Source organism: Seriola lalandi, unplaced genomic scaffold, assembly GCF_002814215.2.
Source record: "Seriola lalandi dorsalis isolate HSWRI2012SDOR001 ecotype SW California unplaced genomic scaffold, Sedor1 jcf7180002054735, whole genome shotgun sequence".
Lineage (NCBI taxonomy): Eukaryota > Metazoa > Chordata > Actinopteri > Carangiformes > Carangidae > Seriola > Seriola lalandi.
The window spans coordinates 612,477-634,961 of record NW_019525288.1 but is presented as its reverse complement, the minus strand read 5'-3'; the positions used below and the strand labels follow the sequence as shown (position 1 = coordinate 634,961).

General features: G+C 41.8%; 1 protein-coding gene across 2 annotated transcripts in view; it reads left to right on the top strand.

Moving 5' to 3' along the window:
* Positions 1-22,255, top strand: part of ankrd11 (ankyrin repeat domain 11) — a 101,131-nt gene extending 78,876 nt beyond the window's left edge. Inside the window, exons 5-14 of one of the 2 annotated variants that reach the window (XM_023424342.2) lie at positions 6,896-7,069; positions 8,101-8,301; positions 8,414-8,556; positions 9,016-9,163; positions 9,295-13,753; positions 13,870-16,543; positions 16,668-16,766; positions 17,162-17,305; positions 17,421-17,513; positions 17,627-22,255. In XM_023424342.2, coding sequence (XP_023280110.1) covers positions 6,896-7,069; positions 8,101-8,301; positions 8,414-8,556; positions 9,016-9,163; positions 9,295-13,753; positions 13,870-16,543; positions 16,668-16,766; positions 17,162-17,305; positions 17,421-17,513; positions 17,627-17,812 — 8,321 coding nt within the window. In that variant the 3' untranslated portion in view covers positions 17,813-22,255. Of the gene's footprint in view, positions 1-6,895; positions 7,070-8,100; positions 8,302-8,413; positions 8,557-9,015; positions 9,164-9,294; positions 13,754-13,866; positions 16,544-16,667; positions 16,767-17,161; positions 17,306-17,420; positions 17,514-17,626 lie in introns of both variants that reach the window. The other variant, XM_023424341.2, reaches the window with a different exon arrangement.
* The last annotated feature ends 230 nt before the right edge of the window (positions 22,256-22,485 follow it).

Genomic DNA, 22,485 nt, shown 5'->3' with positions numbered 1-22,485 from the left:
CGATAGCATGCCCCCACTGCTGAAAAAAATCCTAGAGGAAACACTGCCTTGGATTTAATAAGTGGTCGAACCGCCTGTGGCATCACTAACCAAACAAGCACTTCTGGTAGCTGCTGATCAGACCTCTGAACAATGTACAGGAGGAATTTTGGACCATTCTTCCTCATAGAGCTGCTTCAGCTCAGCCATATTCTTAGGAGAGCAGCTCTCTTGAGGTCATTCCACAGCATCTCTACTGAATACAGTTCTGTGCTCTGACTGGACCACTCCAGAAGGTGGATTTTCTTTGTTTTAAGTCATTCTGTAGTAAATTTACTTTGATGTTTAGGGTCATTGTCCTGCTGCATCACCCAACTGTTACCAAGTTCAGCAGATGTTCAGCCAATCTGACATTATCCTGTAAAATACCTTGATAAACTTGGAAATGTTTGCATGCAGTGCACTTTTCCAATTCAATCGTAGTTTCATCAGTCCGTGAAGTGTGAAGCTGCACTTTGGCAAACTTCAGATGCAGCAATGAGTGTTGTGGTTGACTCATGAACAGAGATGTTAACCAGCTCCATTGATTCCTTTAACACTTTAGCTGTAACTCTGAGGTTCTTTGTTACGTTGCTGAGCTCTTTGCATTGTGCTTTTGGAGTCTTCTTAGCTGGGCACTCATAGACAGTTTTATCTGACTCTGGACTGATGAATTTCTAAACCCTTTGAGATGACTTATTAACACTTTCCAGCTTTCCTCTGAGATGTTTTTTTTTTGCAAGGCAGATGTTTATTGTGAATAGCAAACTTAAAATGTTTAAGTGTATTTTTTTGTAAGTCAAAATAGCTCTAAGCCAAACCTCCAATCTTGTCTAATTGACTGGACTCCAGGTCTAGTAACTCCTGACTCCAGTTAGCTTTTGTCAGTGCCATCAGCTGAGGGTTTTACATACTTTTTCCAGCCTACACTGTGAATGTTGAAATTATGTTTTCAATATGGACAAGAACAAACAATGATTTGTGGGTTATTAGTTAAAATAGACTGTGTTTGTCCATAATTGTAATTTTGATGAAGATCTGGTTATATTTAAGGACAGATTTACACATAAATGGAGGTAAATCCAGAGGGATCACTTCATTTTTTCTTGCCACTGTATTCTGAACATAACTGTTTCTTAATAGTTTCTTGTGTTTACAAACCACAGAAGCCGGGAAGTTTCCAGGGTTCATGCCATTACACAATTCACACAGTTTTTATAATTGAGTTGGTTGTATCTGTCTGTCACTGCAGTGTTTTCAATTTATTAGGATGTATTGTTTCACATAGGGAAAATTATGTTGTCTTAGTGGTGGCTAGCCTAATACTTGGAGATTGGAGAACTGTAATCTCTCTGTATCTACGCCTGTGCACGTAGTATTCAGGACTGATGTGTCTACATACCTTTCTCAACTGTATATTCAGTTGTTTCTGCATATCTGTGTTTTATAGTCTGACTTTGTTGCTTTGCCTTTCAAGTTCTGACCCTGCTGGGTCAGTGTCTAGCCTCTCTGCAAAATTTTACACCTCTGACACGTCACAGCACCCACCCCCCTCTCGACACTACCCCATTACTAGCTCTCCATTCCCCTGTGGCTTTATGACCATGTGGTATACTATAGTATACCAAAATATTCTGTGGCCAAGTCCTTGGCTTCAATTAAGTAAACTAAAAATATTGATTTTTAAAATATCGACTTTTTTTTGTAGCCTCTAAGGACATTAATTGAAAGTTAATATAGGGAAAATAAAGTAAAACACATAATTCTGCTGAAAAGTGAATGTAAATTTAGACCAAAGAATAATAGAATGTTTTTTTTGTTTTTTTTGGTTTTTAAATTACCTGGTTTTCTGTTTAATGCGTTAGTATTTTAGATAGATTCACAATTGATTCATAATAACTACCAGGTAAAAAGGGAAGCATATCAAATCAAGTAAATGTCTTTGTGTAAGAGTTGGCATGCATTATTTTAAGACACCACAGCTAGATTCCCTACTGTGCAACTCATAAAAAAAAATTCGATCAGTTTCCATTATATTTGGCTTTCTTTCCTCTTTTTAGAAAATGTCTCAACTGTGTTCTTTGTACGTGTGTTCAAATATACTGTTGGAAATTGTCTTCTTAGGAATAAAAAATGAAAGATCTGCTCAAGCCTGAGCCTGACATTAAATGTACAGCGCATTTTGTCATATAGCAGCGTTATGCTCAAATTAAAAGAAAAAAAAGTCCACTCATCAATCTGCAATCAATACAGCATAATGCTAAAGCGAGAACAGAATTTTAGAAATTTTCACATTGACATAAGTATTCAGGCCCTTTGCGAAGTGCCAATTCTCTTGAGCATCTTTGAGTTGTTTCTAAACCTTGATTGGAGTCCATTTGTGTTGAACCACTGAAGGTTCCCAAGAGCACAGTGGCCTCCATAATTCTTAAATTAAAAAAAGGGTGTTAAGGCTAAATTTACAATAGGTAGAGTCCAATCAAGGTGTGGAAATATCTCAAAGATGATCAAGAGAAATGGGAGGCTAAATTTCAAGTGTCATAGCAAAGGGTCTGAATACTTATGTATGTATGTATGTATGTATGTATACTTATGCTTGGTATCTCACAGTATTCCTTATTTCTGTAATGGAAGATTAGGCCTTTGCAGTAATTCTGATGTTGCTTGTATGCATTGCTACCAACTTAGCCTCTAATTAGCATGCACACAGTAGTTCCCCGCTTGTTGTTTACAAATATTACAAGGGCCTATAAGCAAGCTAGACAAGGGGGAGGAGTATGTACTGACTACGCCTCTGGATAGCACAGTGCAGATCATTCAAGATGAAGTTAATCAGAGCCCTAAAAAACTTCATTGCTCATCCCTCCCTTCGCAGAATTGCCAAGCCTCCCTTGACCTCCTCCTGAGAAGCGCTAGACAGCAGCATTCCTCCTTCCTGAGGTCATCTTTCTTCCGCTCCTCTCTTCCCTCTTCCTCCTCACCACCACTATCCACAACAGCAGTCAGACTTCAGGGATAGATGGTAGAACAATCTTGCCAGATCACGACTACGCCCACACTGAGAAGGATAATTCCGAAAATGCAGTTTACATGTAAAAACAACTCGCGTTTTCAGGTCATTTTTGTGAAGAGCTCCATCCTCACTGGGACACCACAACAAAAAGAAAACAACAAAGTCTTTTCTTCTTGTTCCTCCTCTTCTTTTAGTTTGCAAACAACAACATTTTGAAATACAACCATCATTTATAAGGAATGAGACATATGCAGCCCAATAACTTCATTCTGTCACTTCATGTTGCTTTTTATGATCGATTATACTGTTTGGCTGCAGCCAAACAAACAGATTTCTTGTTGACATATTTTACAGTGATATAATTAGAGTATTAACCAGTTAGTTAACTGCCACAAACAAATATAAAGTGTCAACTTGCTTAAATGTAAGGATATGCTATCATAGCTTTAGGACAGTTGGTCAGATAAGAAATGATTAGGTTATTTAGGGCTCTGAGTAATTTATTGACTAATTGTGTAATCAATAATGAAAATGATAATTAGTTGCAGGTCTAAGATTTTTATGTGTCTGTGTCTATGTCAGACGGTGATTTAATTGTGGCTAATAAGTTCTACCTGTTGCCCAAAGTGAAAAGAAATTTGAGAAAGTTAAATAGTTATTTTAGGCAGCAACATCTGAAAGCATAACATAAAAGCTTTTATACAACAGCAGCAGAACTATGATCAGCTTTATCGGCATTCAAATTGAGCAATCACAGAGGAGGTACATGAAAACTTTTTTCATCATTACTTCCACATAGCACCATACCATGTCTAAGAAGGACTGCACTTTTGGTGGGGAAAAAAAAAATATATATATCTATATCGTTGGGTCTGAAAGTACCCACTTATAATTTACCGAAGGTCAAAACATGGCCAAACAAATTTAGCTAAGTCAGGTGATCTTTTTGTGTCTTTGACATTGTAGCTTACTTTAATGTGCTCAAACGGAGTCACTCTATCTTCTTTTGCAGCCTTCTAGGATATTAATTGTTCTTGCAGCCATGCCATTCCCATTGGGTCAGTTTTGCAACACAGTAATGATGGTCAGGTTTTGTGAACTTTGAAGGAAGGTGTGAGCTGAGCCATGTAGAGTGGGTTGCAAAAGGATACAGTGATGTGCACAGATCTTCAGCCCACGCATCTTTTCCCTCAGCAAGTTTTAACACTCAGAGATTTGTCTTTCAGTCTCCCAGACTCACACTGGCTCTGAGTAAAACCAGCAGACAGAAGCTGCCTAACTGATTAAAGCAATATGTAACAAGTGTGCCAGCTGGACAGAGTCGACAGACAGAGCATTGTACACCGTAGTATGTTCATACTATATATTTAGGAGTCTCTCTTGCTTAATACAAAGCATTGACAAAACATCCTGTTGGCCACTTCCTGCCTCTTCTCCCATAACTTCCTGTTTATGCAATTTTTGTGAGTCCCTAAACAGAACATTTTTTTTCAGTCTAACATGCTATGGTCAACCATACCTGGTCAGACTGGTTAGAGCGGTTCTTCTTGTCGTGGAGTGTGTCGGCTGACTGAACCAGACAGTCTCTTTGTTTTGCTGGTAGCTTACACTGTAGTATTGTCTGCCTTCCATATCCAAAACCTAACTCTATTATTACCTGACATTTACGTTTGATGTGGTCCCCTCCCGTGGCTCAGGTAGGCAGTCTATTCATCGGGTGACTATCCCTAGCTAGCTTGCATTCTTTTTTTATTCTCCTTGTCTCTTATCTTGTTAGTCAAGTTTCAAGCAGTAAGGAGAGTAAGGTTTCAACCCTGTCTGTAAGCTGAGTAATATCATTTTACTGAGACACATAAAGGCCCCAGCAATGTTCCCTGAATAGACATCCAACAGAAAGACATACTATAGGAGCAGGCACACAGCGTTGTGTAATTGTTTATTCATTTGTGTAATTCAGTAATCCACATGTGACACACATTTTTGGTTCACATGTTGTATAATCATAGGGGCCACACCGCCACACTTTAATGAAGCCGTCTACCATTTTGATCTTTATCTTTCCTTAAATTCTCATGTTGATTAACCAAACACAAACCGTATGAAAGCAAAATAACATCCCTTACTTTATAAGCATGTGGAACAAATTTTGTATGTAGCTGTGTTCCCACAGCATCCCATCAAATTAAAATCATACTTTTTTGCACAGGCAGTAGTTTCTGGGTTTAGAATTTGTCATTTTTGCCTCTCTGGTATAGCTTAAAAGTCAGATGGAGATCATCCCTGCTCCAAATGTGTATGTAAACAAACTGCCCCATCTGCATTTTGTGAACCTGGAGTCTGATCTATGAGCAGGCTGTTCGCTGCCACTGATGATGAATCTTCTATTAGAGCCTTCGGCCTTGTGTGTGTTGTTTAGTAGCATGCCTCTGCATGGGTGCATCAGGGTAATAACTGCCTTCCTGGTTCCTAGTCTTGTAAACATAGTATGGAAAGGCAAGCGTAGCACTTTCTCTGTTGTGCTGCTCAAAAAACATGTTTGGACTGCTTCTGTGGTTCCTGCTGTTAAAGACTTAGCAGAAGGAATGTGTCTAAATGGCAAATGCTTTGGAGAACGTGAGAGTGTATCAAAGAGGGGTGGGGGCACATTAGCTGTAAGTACTCACAGATGTTAGTGAAAGTTCATCAGCTCTGTACTTGTGACTGGAAAAATATTTTCCTGGAAAGCCTTTGGCCACCGGAAGCGTGCTTCCTCCTTGCCTTATTTACTTGTGTTTTTGTGGCCTTGAGCAAGGAGGCCAGATTTGGAATGAGAAAAGTGCCACAGAAATCACGCAGAGACAGCGCTCTACTTGTTTCGCCATACATGCACATTTGAAGTTTCTTTCTTTGTCGTAGGAGTCTGTATTGTTGATAGCGCTGACTCGCTGTGGGAACTGTTCCCCCTCAGTGATAAAGTGTTACAGTCATACGTAGCTTTACCCTCCATAAGGGTCATCAAATGGTATGTTGCCACTGAAAATAATTGCTGGGTGTGTCTTAGTGGAGCAGCTGCTTTTGTCCAGTAGCGCTGTGTCTCCAGTAAGCCTGGCAGGCACGCAAGCAGGCATGTGGTGACCTTGGCAAGGCCATGTTGAATTGAAATATACACCGACTATTTCGTAATAACTGTGGTTCTGCCAAGTCACACCCTCTTTCATCTCTTCTCAATTCAGGGTGATTGGCTTGGAGACAGACACATACATAAACATACTGCCTGTTGGCCCCTTCCTTTCTCAGGGGCAGCTGGATAATAATACAAAAGTCATCCCCCCTGCTACCAACAAATCCCTCACAAACTGGGCTACATATTCAGTATGTAGTATATGAGCAAGGATGTTTTTTTTGTTTTGTGTTTTTAACAGAGGCTTATATAGATGGTAGCCAAGTGTTTTTTGCAGTGGACATTCTAAAAAAGGGCAAAGTGGGGGTAGAAATGACAGCACTATTTGTTAAATCACTGTAAATTTAATACTTTTTGCTTCATTGTCTTTTTTTCTTTCCACCAAAGAAACATTTAAAATGTGTCTGATTGTTGTGACATGTTTAATGTGCTTTTGAAGATTGTCATAACAGTGAAAGCTTGTCAGGTATAGGAAATATAAAGAGCACAAAGAAAGAGATGGATAATCAGTTTACCCAATGAATAATTACGCTATAATATTGAATGTCTCCTACTGGTATAAATCTAATGACACACCTATTACTCTACTTTTCCATATGGTTCATTAAACTAGATTTGTTTGTGTGTGCGTGAATGAACGTGTATTTGTGTCTATGCAGCCCAATAAAATTAACCTTACTTCTTTCCTATCACTTTCATTACAGAGAAACCAGGTCCAGAGCGGAAGCGCATTAAAAAGGAGCCCACCAACACCCGGAAGGCGGGCTTGCCGTTTGGAATGGGGATGCCAGGGATCCGGGCCGGGTACCCCCTCTCTGAGCGGCAGCAGGTGGCCTTGCTCATGCAAATGACAGCTGAGGAGTCCGTCAACAGTCCAGGTGCGTGCTTATCATGGAGACCACGTCTTCAGTGGATGGGTTGCGCACAAGGAAAGAGGGATGGGAGGGAGCTTTATATGTAGACAGTGTTTGTGTGTGTTTGTGGGGGAGAGCAATGAAGGTGGGCTTAAAGAGAGAGCAGCAGGGTGGTGAGGCATGGGACTGATTGTTTTTGTTTATTTTCTCTATTGCCTCTGGACATGGGCAGTTGCTGAATTTGAATTTAGTTATACAAGCTAATCTACATTCATTTTCATTACAGCTGCAATGTAAAACTATGCTGTCAGTGGAAGTGGTTGTTTTTCTTAGCAGCTGTAATCGCGACATGAAAGTTCATCTACAGTAGTGGAATTATTTTTCTAAAATAAGCATGGGACTGTCAAGGAAATGAAACTTCCCCTGTTGGTATTGCGTTAGTCGAATGGTGCAATCTCAGCATCTGAGTCAAATCACAGTACACATCCAGATATAAAAGGCCTGCAAGCCTTTATTGTTGTTTGTTAATTATTCAATAAATTTACAACCTCCTTATGTCCTCTCAAATGGTACATTTATTTTTGGTAGACAGTCATTTGGCCATAAATGTATTAGATACCTAAAATAGTATTATTGTTACAACACTGTACTTTTTCTGTTACTGTTGACATTTGAATTAGGTTGGTGAAGACCAATGCATAGCCACTTTTATTTATATGTTAATCCTTTTGTTGCATGCCTGAAGGCATTGACATAGATTAAGTGAGTGTGTTTCAAATATCATTTGGGACAATAGCTATGCAAACTCAATAATGTAAATGTGATTAAGGCTTGGGTTTAATCTTGTAAATGTGATGAAATGAGCTCAAGTGAAGTATGTCCAACCACTTTGCTGCTGATTCTTAGAGTAAGACTGCCCCCTTCTGGCTGTAGGCACATCAAATAAACTGTTATTCATAGTAGATGTAATAACAAGTAAAAAATATATACACATTAAAGTAAAATGTGCCAAACAAAACTGGTGTTGAAATAAAGTGTCCATTTCCTACCAACAGACACAACACCAAAGCATCAGTCACAGTCCAGTCTGGGTCAGAAGGGAACGCCAAACTCTGCATCTAAAACCAAAGACAAAGTGAATAAACGGAATGAGAGAGGAGAGACTCGGCTGCACAGAGCAGCAATCCGTGGAGAGGTACGCCGCATCAAGGAGCTCATCAGCGAGGGAGCTGATGTGAATGTAAAAGACTTTGCAGGTGAGAAGCTCTTTTATAGACTGTTGTTTACTTAGTGCATGAAGCTATATATATATATATATATTCATTCGTGTATTGTGTACACTCTCACAATTGTTCTTCTTATGTTTAGGCTGGACTGCATTGCATGAAGCGTGCAATAGGGGGTACTATGATGTGGCCAAGCAGCTGCTGGCAGCCGGAGCAGAGGTCAACACCAAGGGTTTGGATGATGACACCCCTCTACACGATGCATCCAACAATGGACATTTCAAGGTGAAAACAAAGTGCATAGTCAGTAAAGGCAGGTCATATCTGAATGCAGTCAATATTATTACCAAAGTACTAAAGCACAAAATAAAAATTTTAAATTCTGAAGGTGGAACAACAGAACCTGATGCCATTAACTTTTTCATGGCACGTTCATATCATCAAATAATAACTGTGACGTTAGTGGTGTATTAAAGTGCCAATCTCGAAGATATCCGTCTTGGCTGTTTGTAATACTGCAATTATGTAGATATTGCAGTACTTTCATCAGTGGGCCAGAGGCTCAATCACCATTGTGTTACCTCATTCACCTATAGTGACTTATCAGACATTTACCTAAATGAAAATCTTAAGAGATTGCCACTATTACTTTGTGTCCCTTGACCTCAAAATTCTGAACCACAAGACTTGATAATATCACCCTGTAAAATAGAATTTATATTAATGAAATATTTTTTGTTTCAGGTGGTAAAACTGCTTTTACGGTATGGAGGGGATCCACGTCAAAGCAACAGGAGAGGTGAAACACCACTGAAGGTTGCCAACTCTCCAACTATGCTGAATCTATTGCTGGGGAAAGGCACTTACACTTCAAGTGAAGAGAGTTCATCGGGTATGTAATATTTAGTCTTTGAGTCACCTAATTACATGGCTGTTATAAGTTTTGTAAGTTATTCATGTAGATGGGGCTGTAAATGTTTTATTAAATTGTGTATTGATTGTGTGTCTCTTTTCTTTCCACAGAATCTTCAGAGGAAGAAGATGCCCCCTCATTTGCCCCGTCCAGCTCTGTCGATGGCAATAACACAGACTCAGAGTTTGAGAAGGGCCTGAAGTTGAAAGGGAAAACCGTAGACCCTCCTAAATCTGCTGTCACACCCATCAAAGACGAATACGAATTTGATGAGGATGATGAGGAGGAACGTGTCCCTCCTGTGGACGATAAGCACCTCTTGAAAAAAGACTTCCGTAAGGACTCGATCAGCAAGGCCAACAGCTTCATCTCCATACCCAAGATGGAGGTGAAAACCTATTCCAAAAGCAACTCGCTCACACCAAAGAAAACTGTCAGGCGGATCATCTCTGACAGTAACAGTTCAGACGAGGATGATAGGACGTTGTGTTTCACGCCAGCGCCTACGCCACGGCAACAAGCCCAGCAAACAAATACCAAGGCTAGAGACTCTGGCAGCATGAGCTCTAAACAACAGAAAGACAAGAATAAAGTCAAAAAGAAGCGGAAGAAGGAGAGTAAAAATAATGTCAGTAAAGAAGTCAGGTTTGGTAAAGTCAACGACAAATTCTGTACATCTGATTCTGATTGTGGAGATATGGAGAGTGAGGATGACAAGGGCTCAAATAGTATAAAGGACTCTTCTGCACAGAACCTGAAAGACTCCCCTGGCTTTAACGCATCCTCTTCCTCTTCCCATGGAAACTTGAACTCTCAGAAACAAGCACCGTCATTAGCAGAACAGCATCCAAAGCAGTGGAGGACCGATGGATGGAAGACTGTGTCATCTCCGACATGGGACTCAGACGTCAGTTCTCTGTCAGATTCAGTCAGAACAAGACTGTCCAGTGAGTCTGACTACTCCTCTGCTGATTCCAGCGTAGAGTCAATAAAACAAGTTAAGAGGAAAGCACAGGAGAACAAAAAGAAGAATAACAATGCGCACAGTAACACAGTCGAGAAGAAAAATTCTGAGCTCTATAAAAACACCAGTGCAGACAGTGCAGTCTCCAAAACCGACGTAGATGGCAAAGTGCTGAAAAAGCATAAAGTGAAGCACAAGCACAAAAATAAGGAGAAGGACAAAGCTCCCAGTCTAGTGCTTAATCAAGATATGAATGAGAAATTTGTCAAGAGCTATTCTTTTGATTTTGATGATTCAAGGCAGAAGTCCCTAATTGTTGAGTCTGAATCACCGGCTGAGAGCAAAGTCAAGTTATCCAAACACGAAAAAGACCATTCAAAAAAGGAGGACAGGCTTTCAAAAAGCAAGTCCGAGGATAAGGATTGGTCATCTGGGAAAGACCTGCATAGAACAGCAAAGGAAGAGAAAAATAAGAAAACAAAGGACTCCACCAAGGACAAGACAAATAAGGAGGAGAGGGAGAAGCCTGTAAAATCTGACAAGGATAGAAATGTCAAAGAGAAGGAGAAACCCAAGGAGGATAAACAAAAAGCTCACAAAGAGGAGAAAAAGAAAAAGTCCAAGGAGAAGTCCTCCTCAAAGGCAGACAGGAAAAGTGAGCAGAAAGAGGAAAAGCATCTAAAAGTGGACAAGGAGAAAAACACCAAGGAGGAGAAAGAGAAATGTAAAAAAGACAAAGCACAGAAGGAAGAGTCTGAGTATGAAGGCTATGACGTTAACAACCGTTTCCTCAACCTGGAGGACACAAAGCTTAGTGCCTCAGATGACCATCATGACAGGTGGGGCTCCGAGATGTCCTCCGACTCCTCCCTATATGGAGACGACAGTTGGGATGCTCCTGTTAAAGAGTACAAGGAATACAAAGCCAACAATGCTGTTAAACTAATTGTTGAAACTGTTAAGGAAGAGACAAGGAGGAAAGAAAACAAAGTCAAGGATAAGAAATCGGATCACAATGAGAAAAGATCAGAGAAAGAAGCCACATCTAGGAAGAAAGACAAAGACTCTTCTGAAAAGACAAATGAAAAGAAAAAAGACTGGTCAGAAAAACAAAAATTAAACTCAAGTCACTCAGTCGAAAAAGAAAAGAAAAGGAAGGAGTCCACAGACACAGTCAAAGACAAAAAAGACAAAGATTCTCTGGAGAACAGCAGAGACCGCAAAGACTCATATGAATCCATCAAGGAAAGAAAGGACATAAAAATCAAACAGGAATCTTTAAGAGACGAATATGGCAATGATACTTTATTCAAAGACATTGATGCCGGTAAATCGTGTGATATCAGAGAAAGAAACCATTCTGGAAAGGAGAAGGAAAAGAAGGGTGAGGGAACAGAAAAGCGAGAAAAGACAAAAGCGGACAAGCACAAAGAGAAAACAAAAGACAGAGGAGCTGATCAGGAGAAGGAGAAGAGTGAGAAAAGCTCCTCAGAAAAACCTGTCAAAGAAAAGGATGCAGACCGGGGCACTAAAGACAAGAAGGAGGGAGCCAAAGACAAACATAAAGAGTCTCATGGCAAAGACAAAGATCGAAAAACGTCTTCAGAACAGACAAAGGACAAGAAAGAAAAGGCTTTTCAAGACAAACATGCTGATAGGGAGAAAGATTTCTTGGAGTTAAAGAAAGAGGAAAGAAAACCTGAGAAAATCCGGGAGAAGACGTGGTACAAGATAGCAGACATATTCACCGATGAAAGTGATGACGACGAGGACAGCTACAATGGTGGTGTACTCGTGTCTGACTCCATCAGAAAAGACTCAACACCTGATCAGGATGAGCTGGATCACTTCCCCTCAGAAAAAATGAGAAAATCTTCTGCAGAGGCTAAACATAACACAGAAAAGGCAAAAGACAAAGAACACAAAGAAAAGAAGAAAGAAAAGGCCACATTTGACACAGGTAAAGAGAGGAAGGGCTCCCTAGAGAAACACAACAAAGACAAGAAAGATTCTGTAGATGCGAAACATAAGGAGCGAAAAGACAGAATGTCAGTGGACTCGAACCAAGAGAAGAAAAATAAACAGAAGCTGCTGGACAAAAGGGACACCAGTGAGGAGAAGACAAAAAGCAAATATAAAGACAAGCTGGATCATTCTAAGGAAAGGAAACCCTCAAAAGGCAGTGGTGAGAATGAAAAGTCTCTCTTGGAAAAATTGGAGGAGGAAGCTATGAATGACTATAAGGATGACTCCAATGACAAGAATAGTGAAATCTCCTCCGATAGTTTCACTGACAGAGGACATGAGCCAGTCCTCACTAGTTACTATGACTCCATCAGTCTGACTGATGTGTCTGAGGACAGGAGAGACTCCCTGTCCATATCTACACCCCAGGACAAGTTCAGAGAGAAAGAAAGGCATCGACATTCATCTTCATCTTCGTCCAAGAAAAGCCATGACAAGGAGAAAGAAAAGGTCAAGAAAGACAAAGGAGACAAACGCGACAAGACAGAGGAGATCAGAGAGTCCTACAGCCGCAGAGAGAGCCTTCCATTCGAGAAAGAGCCCATGCCTTTAGAGGCAGACCCTTACACATTCCCATATGGAGGTAAGGGAGATGGTGAAGACGACTTTGAGAAAACATTGGAATTTGAAAAAGAGATGTCCAAAAAGGACAAAGACAAAGCAAGTGGCGTCATCAGTGACAGGATGAAGGACAAAAAGAAAAAGGAGAAACATAAGGAAAAAATTAAGGAGGAGAAGAATAAGTACATTGATGGCTTTGGCTCATTTAAACACTCCAAAGAGGATGTGAAGTCAGGGTTGAAAGACAGCCCACAGGTCACTGTCCTGAAAGACAGGTCAAAAGAAGACAGTCCTAAATTTGATATGAAAAAAGACAGAAATCGGGATACATTGGACAAAGATAACAGAATGGACCACAGTAAATCTAAGGCTAAGGATGAAAATGAAAAGCTCACTCAGTCCAAAGACACGGTGCGGAAAGATAATCGTCCACGCGAAAAACTGCTGGTGGATGGTGATTATCAAATGACGAGTTTTGGTCAGATGTTGAGTCTAAAAGACCAGGAGATCGAAGAGCGCCACAAGAGACACAAAGAAAGGATGAAGCAGATGGAGAAGCTCAGACCCAAGTCAGGGGACCCTAAACTGAAGGACAAAACAAAGTCCACAGAGGAAGTACGGAAAAACCGCAGTGAGCTATCCTCCAAGAAATCCAACAGCCTGGAATCTGGTCTAAAAGAGAAGAAGCTGAAGGATGTGGGTCTCCCGGCCCAAATGATGTCCCCAGGCAGGAAGTTCCAGCCTTCAGATAGTCAAAACTCAAAGGACTGGCTGGGTGGCCACCAAATGAAGGAGCACCTCCCCGCCTCTCCAAGACCAGATCAAAACAGGCCAACTGGTGTCCCCACACCAACGTCTGTCATCTCCGGCCCCAGTTATGAGGAAGTAATGCAGACTCCACGTACCCCATCTTGTAGTGCAGAGGATTACCCTGACATTATTTTGGATGCGTTGGACTGTCAGAACTCATCAGCTATGACCATGTCAATGAATGCCTGCTCCCCATCCTTCTTTGAAAGGTATGTAGACGTGCAAATGTACTGCAGTTTTGATTATTTAAATGTTTCGTACTCTTTTGAATACCACATTCATTTTCATTTTATTTTCTAATGTTTTTCTGTTATCCACCCAGCAGGTACTCTAACTCCCAGAGTTTCCAGGAGGGCACCTGCCCTACCCCTGCAAAGAACCTGCAGCTGCCACTTGTCAGCCGTTCTGCATCGTCAGATGTCCGCAGGCCTCTGGAGGATGAGTTCAAGGCTGAGGCAGACAAGTTCCTTCGACAGCAGACTGATCCAGAGGCTGACTTTGATCCAGCAGCTTCCTCCCAAACTCTAGAGGACAAATCGGCAACAGTGGACAGGCTGGAGTGCATGTCATCTCCCTATTTCTCCCCGATGGGCATGTTGTCCCCTCGGCGGGAGCCAGCCCATCCGTCTCCAGATGTGGCAGCACCAGCTCTTGCTAGCACTGAGATCAATGAACACCTTCCTGAAAGTGTATACAGTTTCTTGCCCAAACCCTCCACCCCAGTTCACAGGCCAGACCCCCAGGAGCCCTGCTTTGACATTGCTGCACCACCAACCCCAGCTCCTGCTGCTTTGCCACCCCTGGACATCGATGACATCTCTGAACCTCACCACAGTGAGCCTAACCTGGTCCTCTCAGATCTTCCTTCTGTCACAGAAGAACAGGAGCAGGAAGAGGAGGATGAAGAAGAGGAGGACGATGAAGAAGAAGGGGATATGGACGAGAGAGCTGATGGAGACCACTGTGCAGTGGAGGAGCCAGAGCAAACAAGGGAGCCATGTTCCTTCTCCCCTCAAGTTGAGGACCCTCTAAGGAAGAGCTGGCCTGCAGAGTCTCCAGACCAACAGGATCCAGAGGTCCACGAACTCTCCCCCACCCACTCTGCCCCTAACCAAGGAGAGAACTGTTTTGATCACAGTATGGGCTGGAACCCTGATATGGACCTCAAATCACCCCACAGGACATATGGGGAGATAGAAGCTGCCGTCTCCAAAATAACCAGTCCTTACTCCCACTCTGACAGTGACATGCAGCACTTGTCTGGACACCCCTCTGTCACTCCTCCTTATGCTACCTGGAATAGGTGGCACAAAGAGGACCCAGAAGACTTTGACGAGCAGAAGGAGGCTGTGGCTGACATCCCCTCTCCAGAGAGGCAGGACACAGCTATGGATGGGGAACCCAACTATTTAAACACCTCATCGTCCTCCAATAGGCTAGAGCCTTTCTTCCAGGACTGCAACAAACCTAGCATAGAGGATAGTCACCAGATGGACACAGAAACAGAATGTGTAGAACCAGACAGCAGACAGAGTCCACACAGTTTCAGTGCTACCACTGAGGGCCACATGGCTCCGGCTGTTGGCCCTGAGCCTGTGGTGCCCTGGGCAGACCCATTCTCGGCTGATGCAGATGAACTGGATTACATGGGACCATTCTCCTTGCCTGAACTACCACTACCAGACAAGTCGGAAGAAGCTGAGCCTCGAGACCCTGAACTAGTTGACCACAGCAAAACTGTGTCGCCCCACATCAGACATACTATTACTGACAGGGATGACCCAGACATAATGGAGGTCGACCTACCAAGCCTGACTAAGACGTCATGCCCTGCTGGAGACCTAGGTTTGGCAGAACCTACTGCACAAGATTTAGATGTACCATCACCACATGCCAACTTCCAGCAAGAGTTGGACCCTGAGCCTCAGAGTGTGCCTGTCAACAGCTCTCTGTCTCTTACTCAACAACTGGAAAGAAAAGGACCTTATGTAGGACCTGATGAATCGGACCCCAATATGTTGTATTCATCTATGAAATCAGATGCTGGTCAGCAACATCACATACAGATCAACCCCCTCACTGAGTCTTTACAGTTACCGCTGGATTCAGTGTCTCCTGTCAAGTCAGATGTGAGAGAGGAGGAGATGTCTGAGCCTGTAGCAGAATCTGTGTCATGCAGTCCTCTTCCTCAGCCCCCAGCGGCAGTCACCCCCTCCAGCACAGTGGAACTACCAGACACTGAGGAGACCACAACCAAGCTAACACCGGCAACCCTGACCACTGTGCCCACCACTGTAGATATCCCCAAGAAGGTGGATGAAATCCCTCAAAGGATGACCCGCAATCGCGCCAAGAACAATCCCTCTGCTGCTGCTGTCCCTCCTACCTCCAGCATAATAACCTCGTCTGCCACTGCCACCCCTGTAACGACCAGTCCAGCCGTGAGCATCAACCCGATTCCTAATAGAACCCCAACACCCACCTCAGCTTCTTCCTTCTCCGCTCTGAAGAAAGACAAAGAATCTGTGCTTAGTGTCTCCTCTACTGCATCGAATTCAACCCCAGCAGTGTCTGTACCTACTCCTGTCACAACCTCTGCATCAGTGGTTCTCAGTAAGACAGCAAAAGGGCGTCCTCTCCCAGTGGACGAAGAGGAGTCTCAGACCCAGCACCCACGGAAAAGGAAATTTCCACGTTCTGCTGGGCAGCAGGTCCAGGTCCAGCTGGTCAACACGGCAATGCAGCAGACCAGGGAAATGATTCAGCAGACTTTGGCTGTAGTAGTAAATGCCATCAAGCTGGACGATATTGAGCCCTACCACAGTGACCGTTCAAACCCTTACTTTGAGTACCTGCAGATTAGGAAGAAGATTGAGGAAAAGAGGAAGATTCTGTGCTACATCACCCCACAGGCCCCACAGTGTTATGCTGAGTATGTGACCTACACTGGCTCCTATCTGCTGGATGGCAAACCCCTCAGCAAGCTTCACATCCCTGTGGTAAGTTACCATGTCATACAGGCATACATTGGTGCATGGCAAGAGTTTCTTTTGTTTTCTGGACATAAATACTGTATATTACTGTATTAATGTAAACAAAACTTGCGTTGTATTTTCTCATCAGATTGCCCCACCTCCATCGTTGTCAGAACCTCTGAAGGAGCTCTTCAGGCAACAGGAGGCAGTAAGAGGAAAGCTCAGGTTGCAGCACAGCATAGAACGGGTAAAGAACATACAAGTGCATGTTTTTTCACACATCACATTTTCTGGGATTATTCTTTATCCTTCATTCACTTAATTCTCACTCACTGTCCCTGCTTTCATACATACGGCTACATGCATGTGCACTGCACAGTATGAGCACTTTCATAAAACATCAAAGCTTATTTTTAATAGAAATGCTACTGAAGTCTGCGTACCCCCTCCTCCTAGGCTGAGCCAGAGAGAACTGCAGACACAAATCTATTTCATCCCTCTCTAATTAAGTGACAACGATTTCTCCAAAAAATATGTAGCTTTATTGACAAATGACCCATTTCTATTAAAGTCCCAACCAGCCCGTGTCCAACTTTATATCTAATTTTAATTTTCTTTCTCTCTTTTGTTTACTATTCACAGGAGAAGCTGATTGTTTCATGTGAACAGGAGGTTTTAAGGGTCCATTGCAGAGCAGCCAGGACAATAGCCAATCAGGCTGTGCCATTCAGCGCCTGCACCATGCTGTTGGACTCTGAAGTATACAATATGCCATCAGAGAGCCAGGTAAGAAATATATAAATACCCACTTCAAGTCAATTATAACAGATTTTATTCGAGGCAGCCAATTATTACTTAATCTATTATGTAATCGACATTGTAACTTGGTCTGTGTTCTCAGGGTGATGAGAACAAATCTGTGAGAGATCGCTTCAATGCTCGTCAGTTCATTTCCTGGATCCAGGATGTGGATGATAAATATGACCGCATGAAGGTAAGTGTCAGCACTCTGCAGTGATTCAATATGTGAGGTCTCCAGTGAACGGCATTGACACCATAATCTGTGTATGTACCAAGTGCGTTTATGCTTTGCTTCTCCTCCCCCAGACGTGTTTGTTGATGCGGCAACAGCATGAGGCAGCAGCGCTCAACGCAGTGCAAAGGATGGAGTGGCAGTTGAAGGTCCAAGAGCTGGACCCAGCAGGGCACAAGTCCCTCTGTGTCAACGAAGTGCCATCCTTCTACGTGCCAATGGTCGATGTCAATGACGACTTTGTCCTGTTGCCTGCATGACACACCTGTGCTCACAGATAGAGAGCAAACTTCGTCTGAATCACTTCTTCTCAAAGAGACTTCGTTGAACAGAACGAATGGAAAGGGCTAGCAAGTTTGACAGAGGACTTTAGATAAGAAAAAATTATATTCTATAGAAAAAGTAAAGATGAAAAACTTGCTCTCAATTCCCTTCCATGAAGAAGGAAACATGTTTTTACTGGGGAATAAGAAAATACACAACTTGCACTTTCATCCTCAAAGTTTTTACGCTTTTGTTTGATCAGAGTGTGAGAAGCAGAAACAGTTTTTGCTTTGAGACTCTGACATCGGGGCACAACTCCTCAGTGCTCAGTTACGGTGAGACCGGGGACAGAGATATATTTTCTGCGTTCGTTTTTGGTCCCTGCTTCAATAGACCCACCACCACCACCACCATTGGGAGGAGGTATCAGAAAAGAGCTCTCCCAGCAGTGTGGTGCCTGTCCTGAGGGAGGACTGAGGAGAAGACTCCCCTGTTGACCCAGGGCTCCTGGTGGGCCAGGAGAACTACACCGAGTCCAGCGCTGACCCAGAAGAAGTCAACAGAGTTGTTGTGCATCATGTGGATCTTCAGTGTGTATCTACAGCAAGACAGCTGGGATGGACAGACCAGGAAGCTAGAACCAGCCGCTGATGGTTTTGGGGCTATAGGATAGTACACCCAGAGGACGCCCCCTCGCTTCTCTGCACCAGGCCTGGCTATACAGTAGTGCAGGAGAGCCTGCAGCAGGTCGGAATACAGCAGAGGGTTAGCGATGTGTGTGCACGTCAGGGCCCAGTGTCTGAGAGGAAGAGACTGACCCTGCAGCCTCTCAGCCTGGCTAAACAGAAGAGGACAGGCATGGATCGCTGAGGACAGACCGGAGTGTTCCTCAGCCACCCCGCTTGCTCCGACACAAACACATCAGACCGCCATGGACTGCAAAAACACCACAGGACAACCAGAAGAAACAAACATAACGAATGTTGAGATTCAAAGAGACTATTGAGAAATTGTGGTTTGGCAGGAGGAGAGAAATATTGTTTTTGTCTATTTCTTTACTTGGGCATTTCATTGTTTCTGAGGAAGTGACTTGAAACACTACAGAGCCAATATTAGTTTAATGGAAAAAAAACAAAAGAAAACTGAAAAAAAGTTGTATTCCGTAAATTATGTACAGTTTTTATATTCGTTAACCAATGTATTCTTGCTGCCTTCTAGATAATTTATTTTGCCACACATTACTGCACAGTTGTAAATAACCTATGTACTGTAATATCACTCAGTTAAGTGTAAAGAAAAAACATAAAAGAAATAAAAATTATCTTTTTATGTACAGTTCACTTTTGGGCAGCACTTTTCCCCCCTTCATATCCATGGGCCAAAATGTGTACACGATTCTGTCAGTATTTGAAAGACTCCAGTGCACAGTTGTATGATCCCATCTTTAGATTCAGTCCAGGGTTAGGTAAGGCATCTCACCTGGATGTGGATCACCACAACACGCAAATAGCTGACAGAGAACACTTCTGGATTAAACCGGCCTTCCACAGGCCAACCATATAGTCCCTCAGATGTAGCAGAATAATTGTTGAGGATTTATTTAAAGAATAGACAGAGGATTATTATTCATTGCTTTACTACACAATTATATCTGAAAAATTTCGAACCAAGAAAATGCCTTTTTCAGTGAAAAAAAAAATGTACTCATTGTTGGGCAAAGTCACATAGATATATATCGGTGGTATGAAAGTTAAGAGAGATGTCATTCACGCGCGATACCATCACGTTAATGTAGTATGGTTTCAAATTAATTTTCCTTGTTTTTAATTTACAAAAATTGGACTAAAATCATTTCTAATCATCACAAAACATCATTGACCAACAAGACACGGGTCTTTCAGCATTTCATAACATGTTCTGTTCTCCCAGCTCGTCTGCTTTTCACATTAAAAATACTGCAGAGCTGTAACAGCCTCTGAAAGGTTTCATTCCATACTGACTTTTAGCATTGTTCCGTCAGTCTGTCTGCCCCTTGTCCAATATTGGAGAGCAGCTTATTTTCTTGGTGCTGTTCCAACTTTACTCACTGGATGGCACCATGGCTCAGTGTGTCAGAAAACTCAAGAACCTTATTTGGCTTTGCATGAGAAACTGTGGCCTTTCACTTGAATGGGTGTTTTTAAATATATTTAAATTTTATTACAGCCCATAGGGAGTTTAATTCCCTTAGTTTGGTAGTCAGTGAAATCATAATAGGCTCAAAAAGACCTTTAGCTCCTCTCAAATTAGCCATCTAATTTTTATCAGTGTTTAATCTACAAGGGGTTTGGCTTGTGTTGTCAGGGATTTTAAATGTTAGGTAACTTCCTCATATTACTCTGTTGTGTGGTGACATTTGCCATTAATCGTGTTCTTGTGTTAGGCCCAAGCGGACAGTTACGAGACTTAAATCTTCTCAGAATGAACCAAAAAGTGAACAGACATTAACAGAAACAGTGGAAGGGAAAGAAATACCTTAATGCTGAATAGACCGATTTTTTTTTTCTTTTTTTCCTCAGTTCAACATCCCATTGAAATGTTGATTTGTGATGACCTTTATTGATTCTCTATTTTTAGTGGGTCTTGGTTTTGAAAAGCTTTCCCGACCTACCACATAGGCTGCCTGTCTGTGTGAGAGAGCTGCTCATGTATCCTGATGGCAATATTATCTGAAACTTTTAAGTTATTTACACACTGTCAGTCAGCATAGCTGTGTATGGTATGTCTAGTCAAGTGCAATGGTTGTTGCTATTACACTGTGCAGACAAGGTGGCTAGATGTATAGTCCTGGATATTTTTGAGAGATACACACATCCTGGTTGTTATACATATTACATACATATTTGGATACAAATAGCCAGAAATTTGGTTTTAAACCCCCTTTTGTCTTGATTTTGTTTTTATTTTGTTGTTTGTTTCTTACAGTTTTTGGGAAGAGGGCAGTGGGTGTCTTTTGTTCACAAAATCCTTGTGTGTTTTTTAGCTCAGTGTATGTAGTTTTGAATGTTGTGTTTATCTTAGGGGTTTTTGTTCCTAATTAAAGCATAAACACCAGTGGCATGTCAATCACGTTGCTTATCGAGCAGAATGTATACCGTTATACTATGCCCTGACCGACAACACCCTCTCACTATTGTTTACAAGACATCAAGTGTGTTTCCGTTTCATGTGTCACCTGGTTTTTTTGTTTGTTTTTTTTTTTTTTTAACGGTTTAAGCCCTACCTTTGTTTTTACTTCTGTAACCAGTCATTTATTTGAACCACAAAGGCTTGAAATGGTGATGGTCGACACAACTGACAGGTGATTTCTCCCCTGGTCTGCGGTACACCGCTGCATAGAGCAATAGACTAAACACATCCATCCACGTTGATTCTCCAGTGTGAATATTCAACTAACAAAAGAGAGATTTCTGGATAAATTGAACACCGACACAAACACACATCAGTCCTCAGATGCACAGTAGAGCACTTGGCCGTGGTGATACAGATGCTAGCCTGACACCACCTCAGTCAGCAACATATTACCTCTACTCTCCTCGCATTCATGTTTATTTTAGATTTGTTATTTGTTGTTTTTTCTTACTGGACATAAATATACATAATTGCTATTTTTTCATTATATAGAATCACGATTTCAAGCCTTTTTTCTAGTTTTTTTTTGTTTTGTTTTGTTTTTGTTTTTTTTGTTTTTTATTAAAACCCAGACTGTAGCTGTTTCTTTGTTCCTTTTTTTAGAATGGAAAATGACTAATAAAAAGCATGGAGAACTACTCTTTAAATGGTGAGAAATAACCTATTTATTATCTTTTTGTTTTTTCTGACACCTGTGGTATGTTTTGAGTTGAAGTTGGTCTCCGCTGTGTAAATTTTCCTCCTTGTAATGCGTGAAAGAGACATACTGTACATAGCTCTGTAAATAAAACCTCCCAGGACGTTTTGCACCCTCCTCTTTGTACTAGTCTGAAAAATTGCGTAGAATGTGGGGTTCTAACAGCAACGAGCTGCGTGCGCTCGCTGCCGGTGATTATGATGTAACAATGTAACATTTTTTTATTTGTACAATGTAGTTTATTTGTGTACATATTGATGGAGCAGCTAAGGGGGAGGGGGGTGGGGGCAGGTATATGAGGGGGGTTGTTGATGCTATCGTCAGTGCTGTAACAGAAATCCAGTACTTTCACCTCTAGCTGTTGTTGATTTCCTGCAAAAAAATAAAGAAAAAAAGACATAAAAAAATAAAAACGAGAGAACCTGAAAATGAGGATGGATGGCAAAAAAAAGACTAAAACTGAAAAGTAAAAATTCTAAATTGTTATTTTCTACAGTTGCATGTACAGAGAGCGCGAGAACTGCTGTTGTTCCTCAGAGATTATGTTCGTTAATAAAATTTTGAAATATTACCAGCCGCCCTCTGCTTCTTGGTTTTGTGTTTGCACTGTTGATGTCATGATGTAAACGCTGTATTGTATGCAACTGCATCATAAATTTGCCACTAATCATTTCTGATACACTCAAAATATATCCAGTTAGAAGAGAAATCTATGCATCAGAAAGTATACCTTTTTAAACAATGGGTAAACATTTAAATAATAATACTGATCTCAATACAGTGTCCAACCGAATTATTATG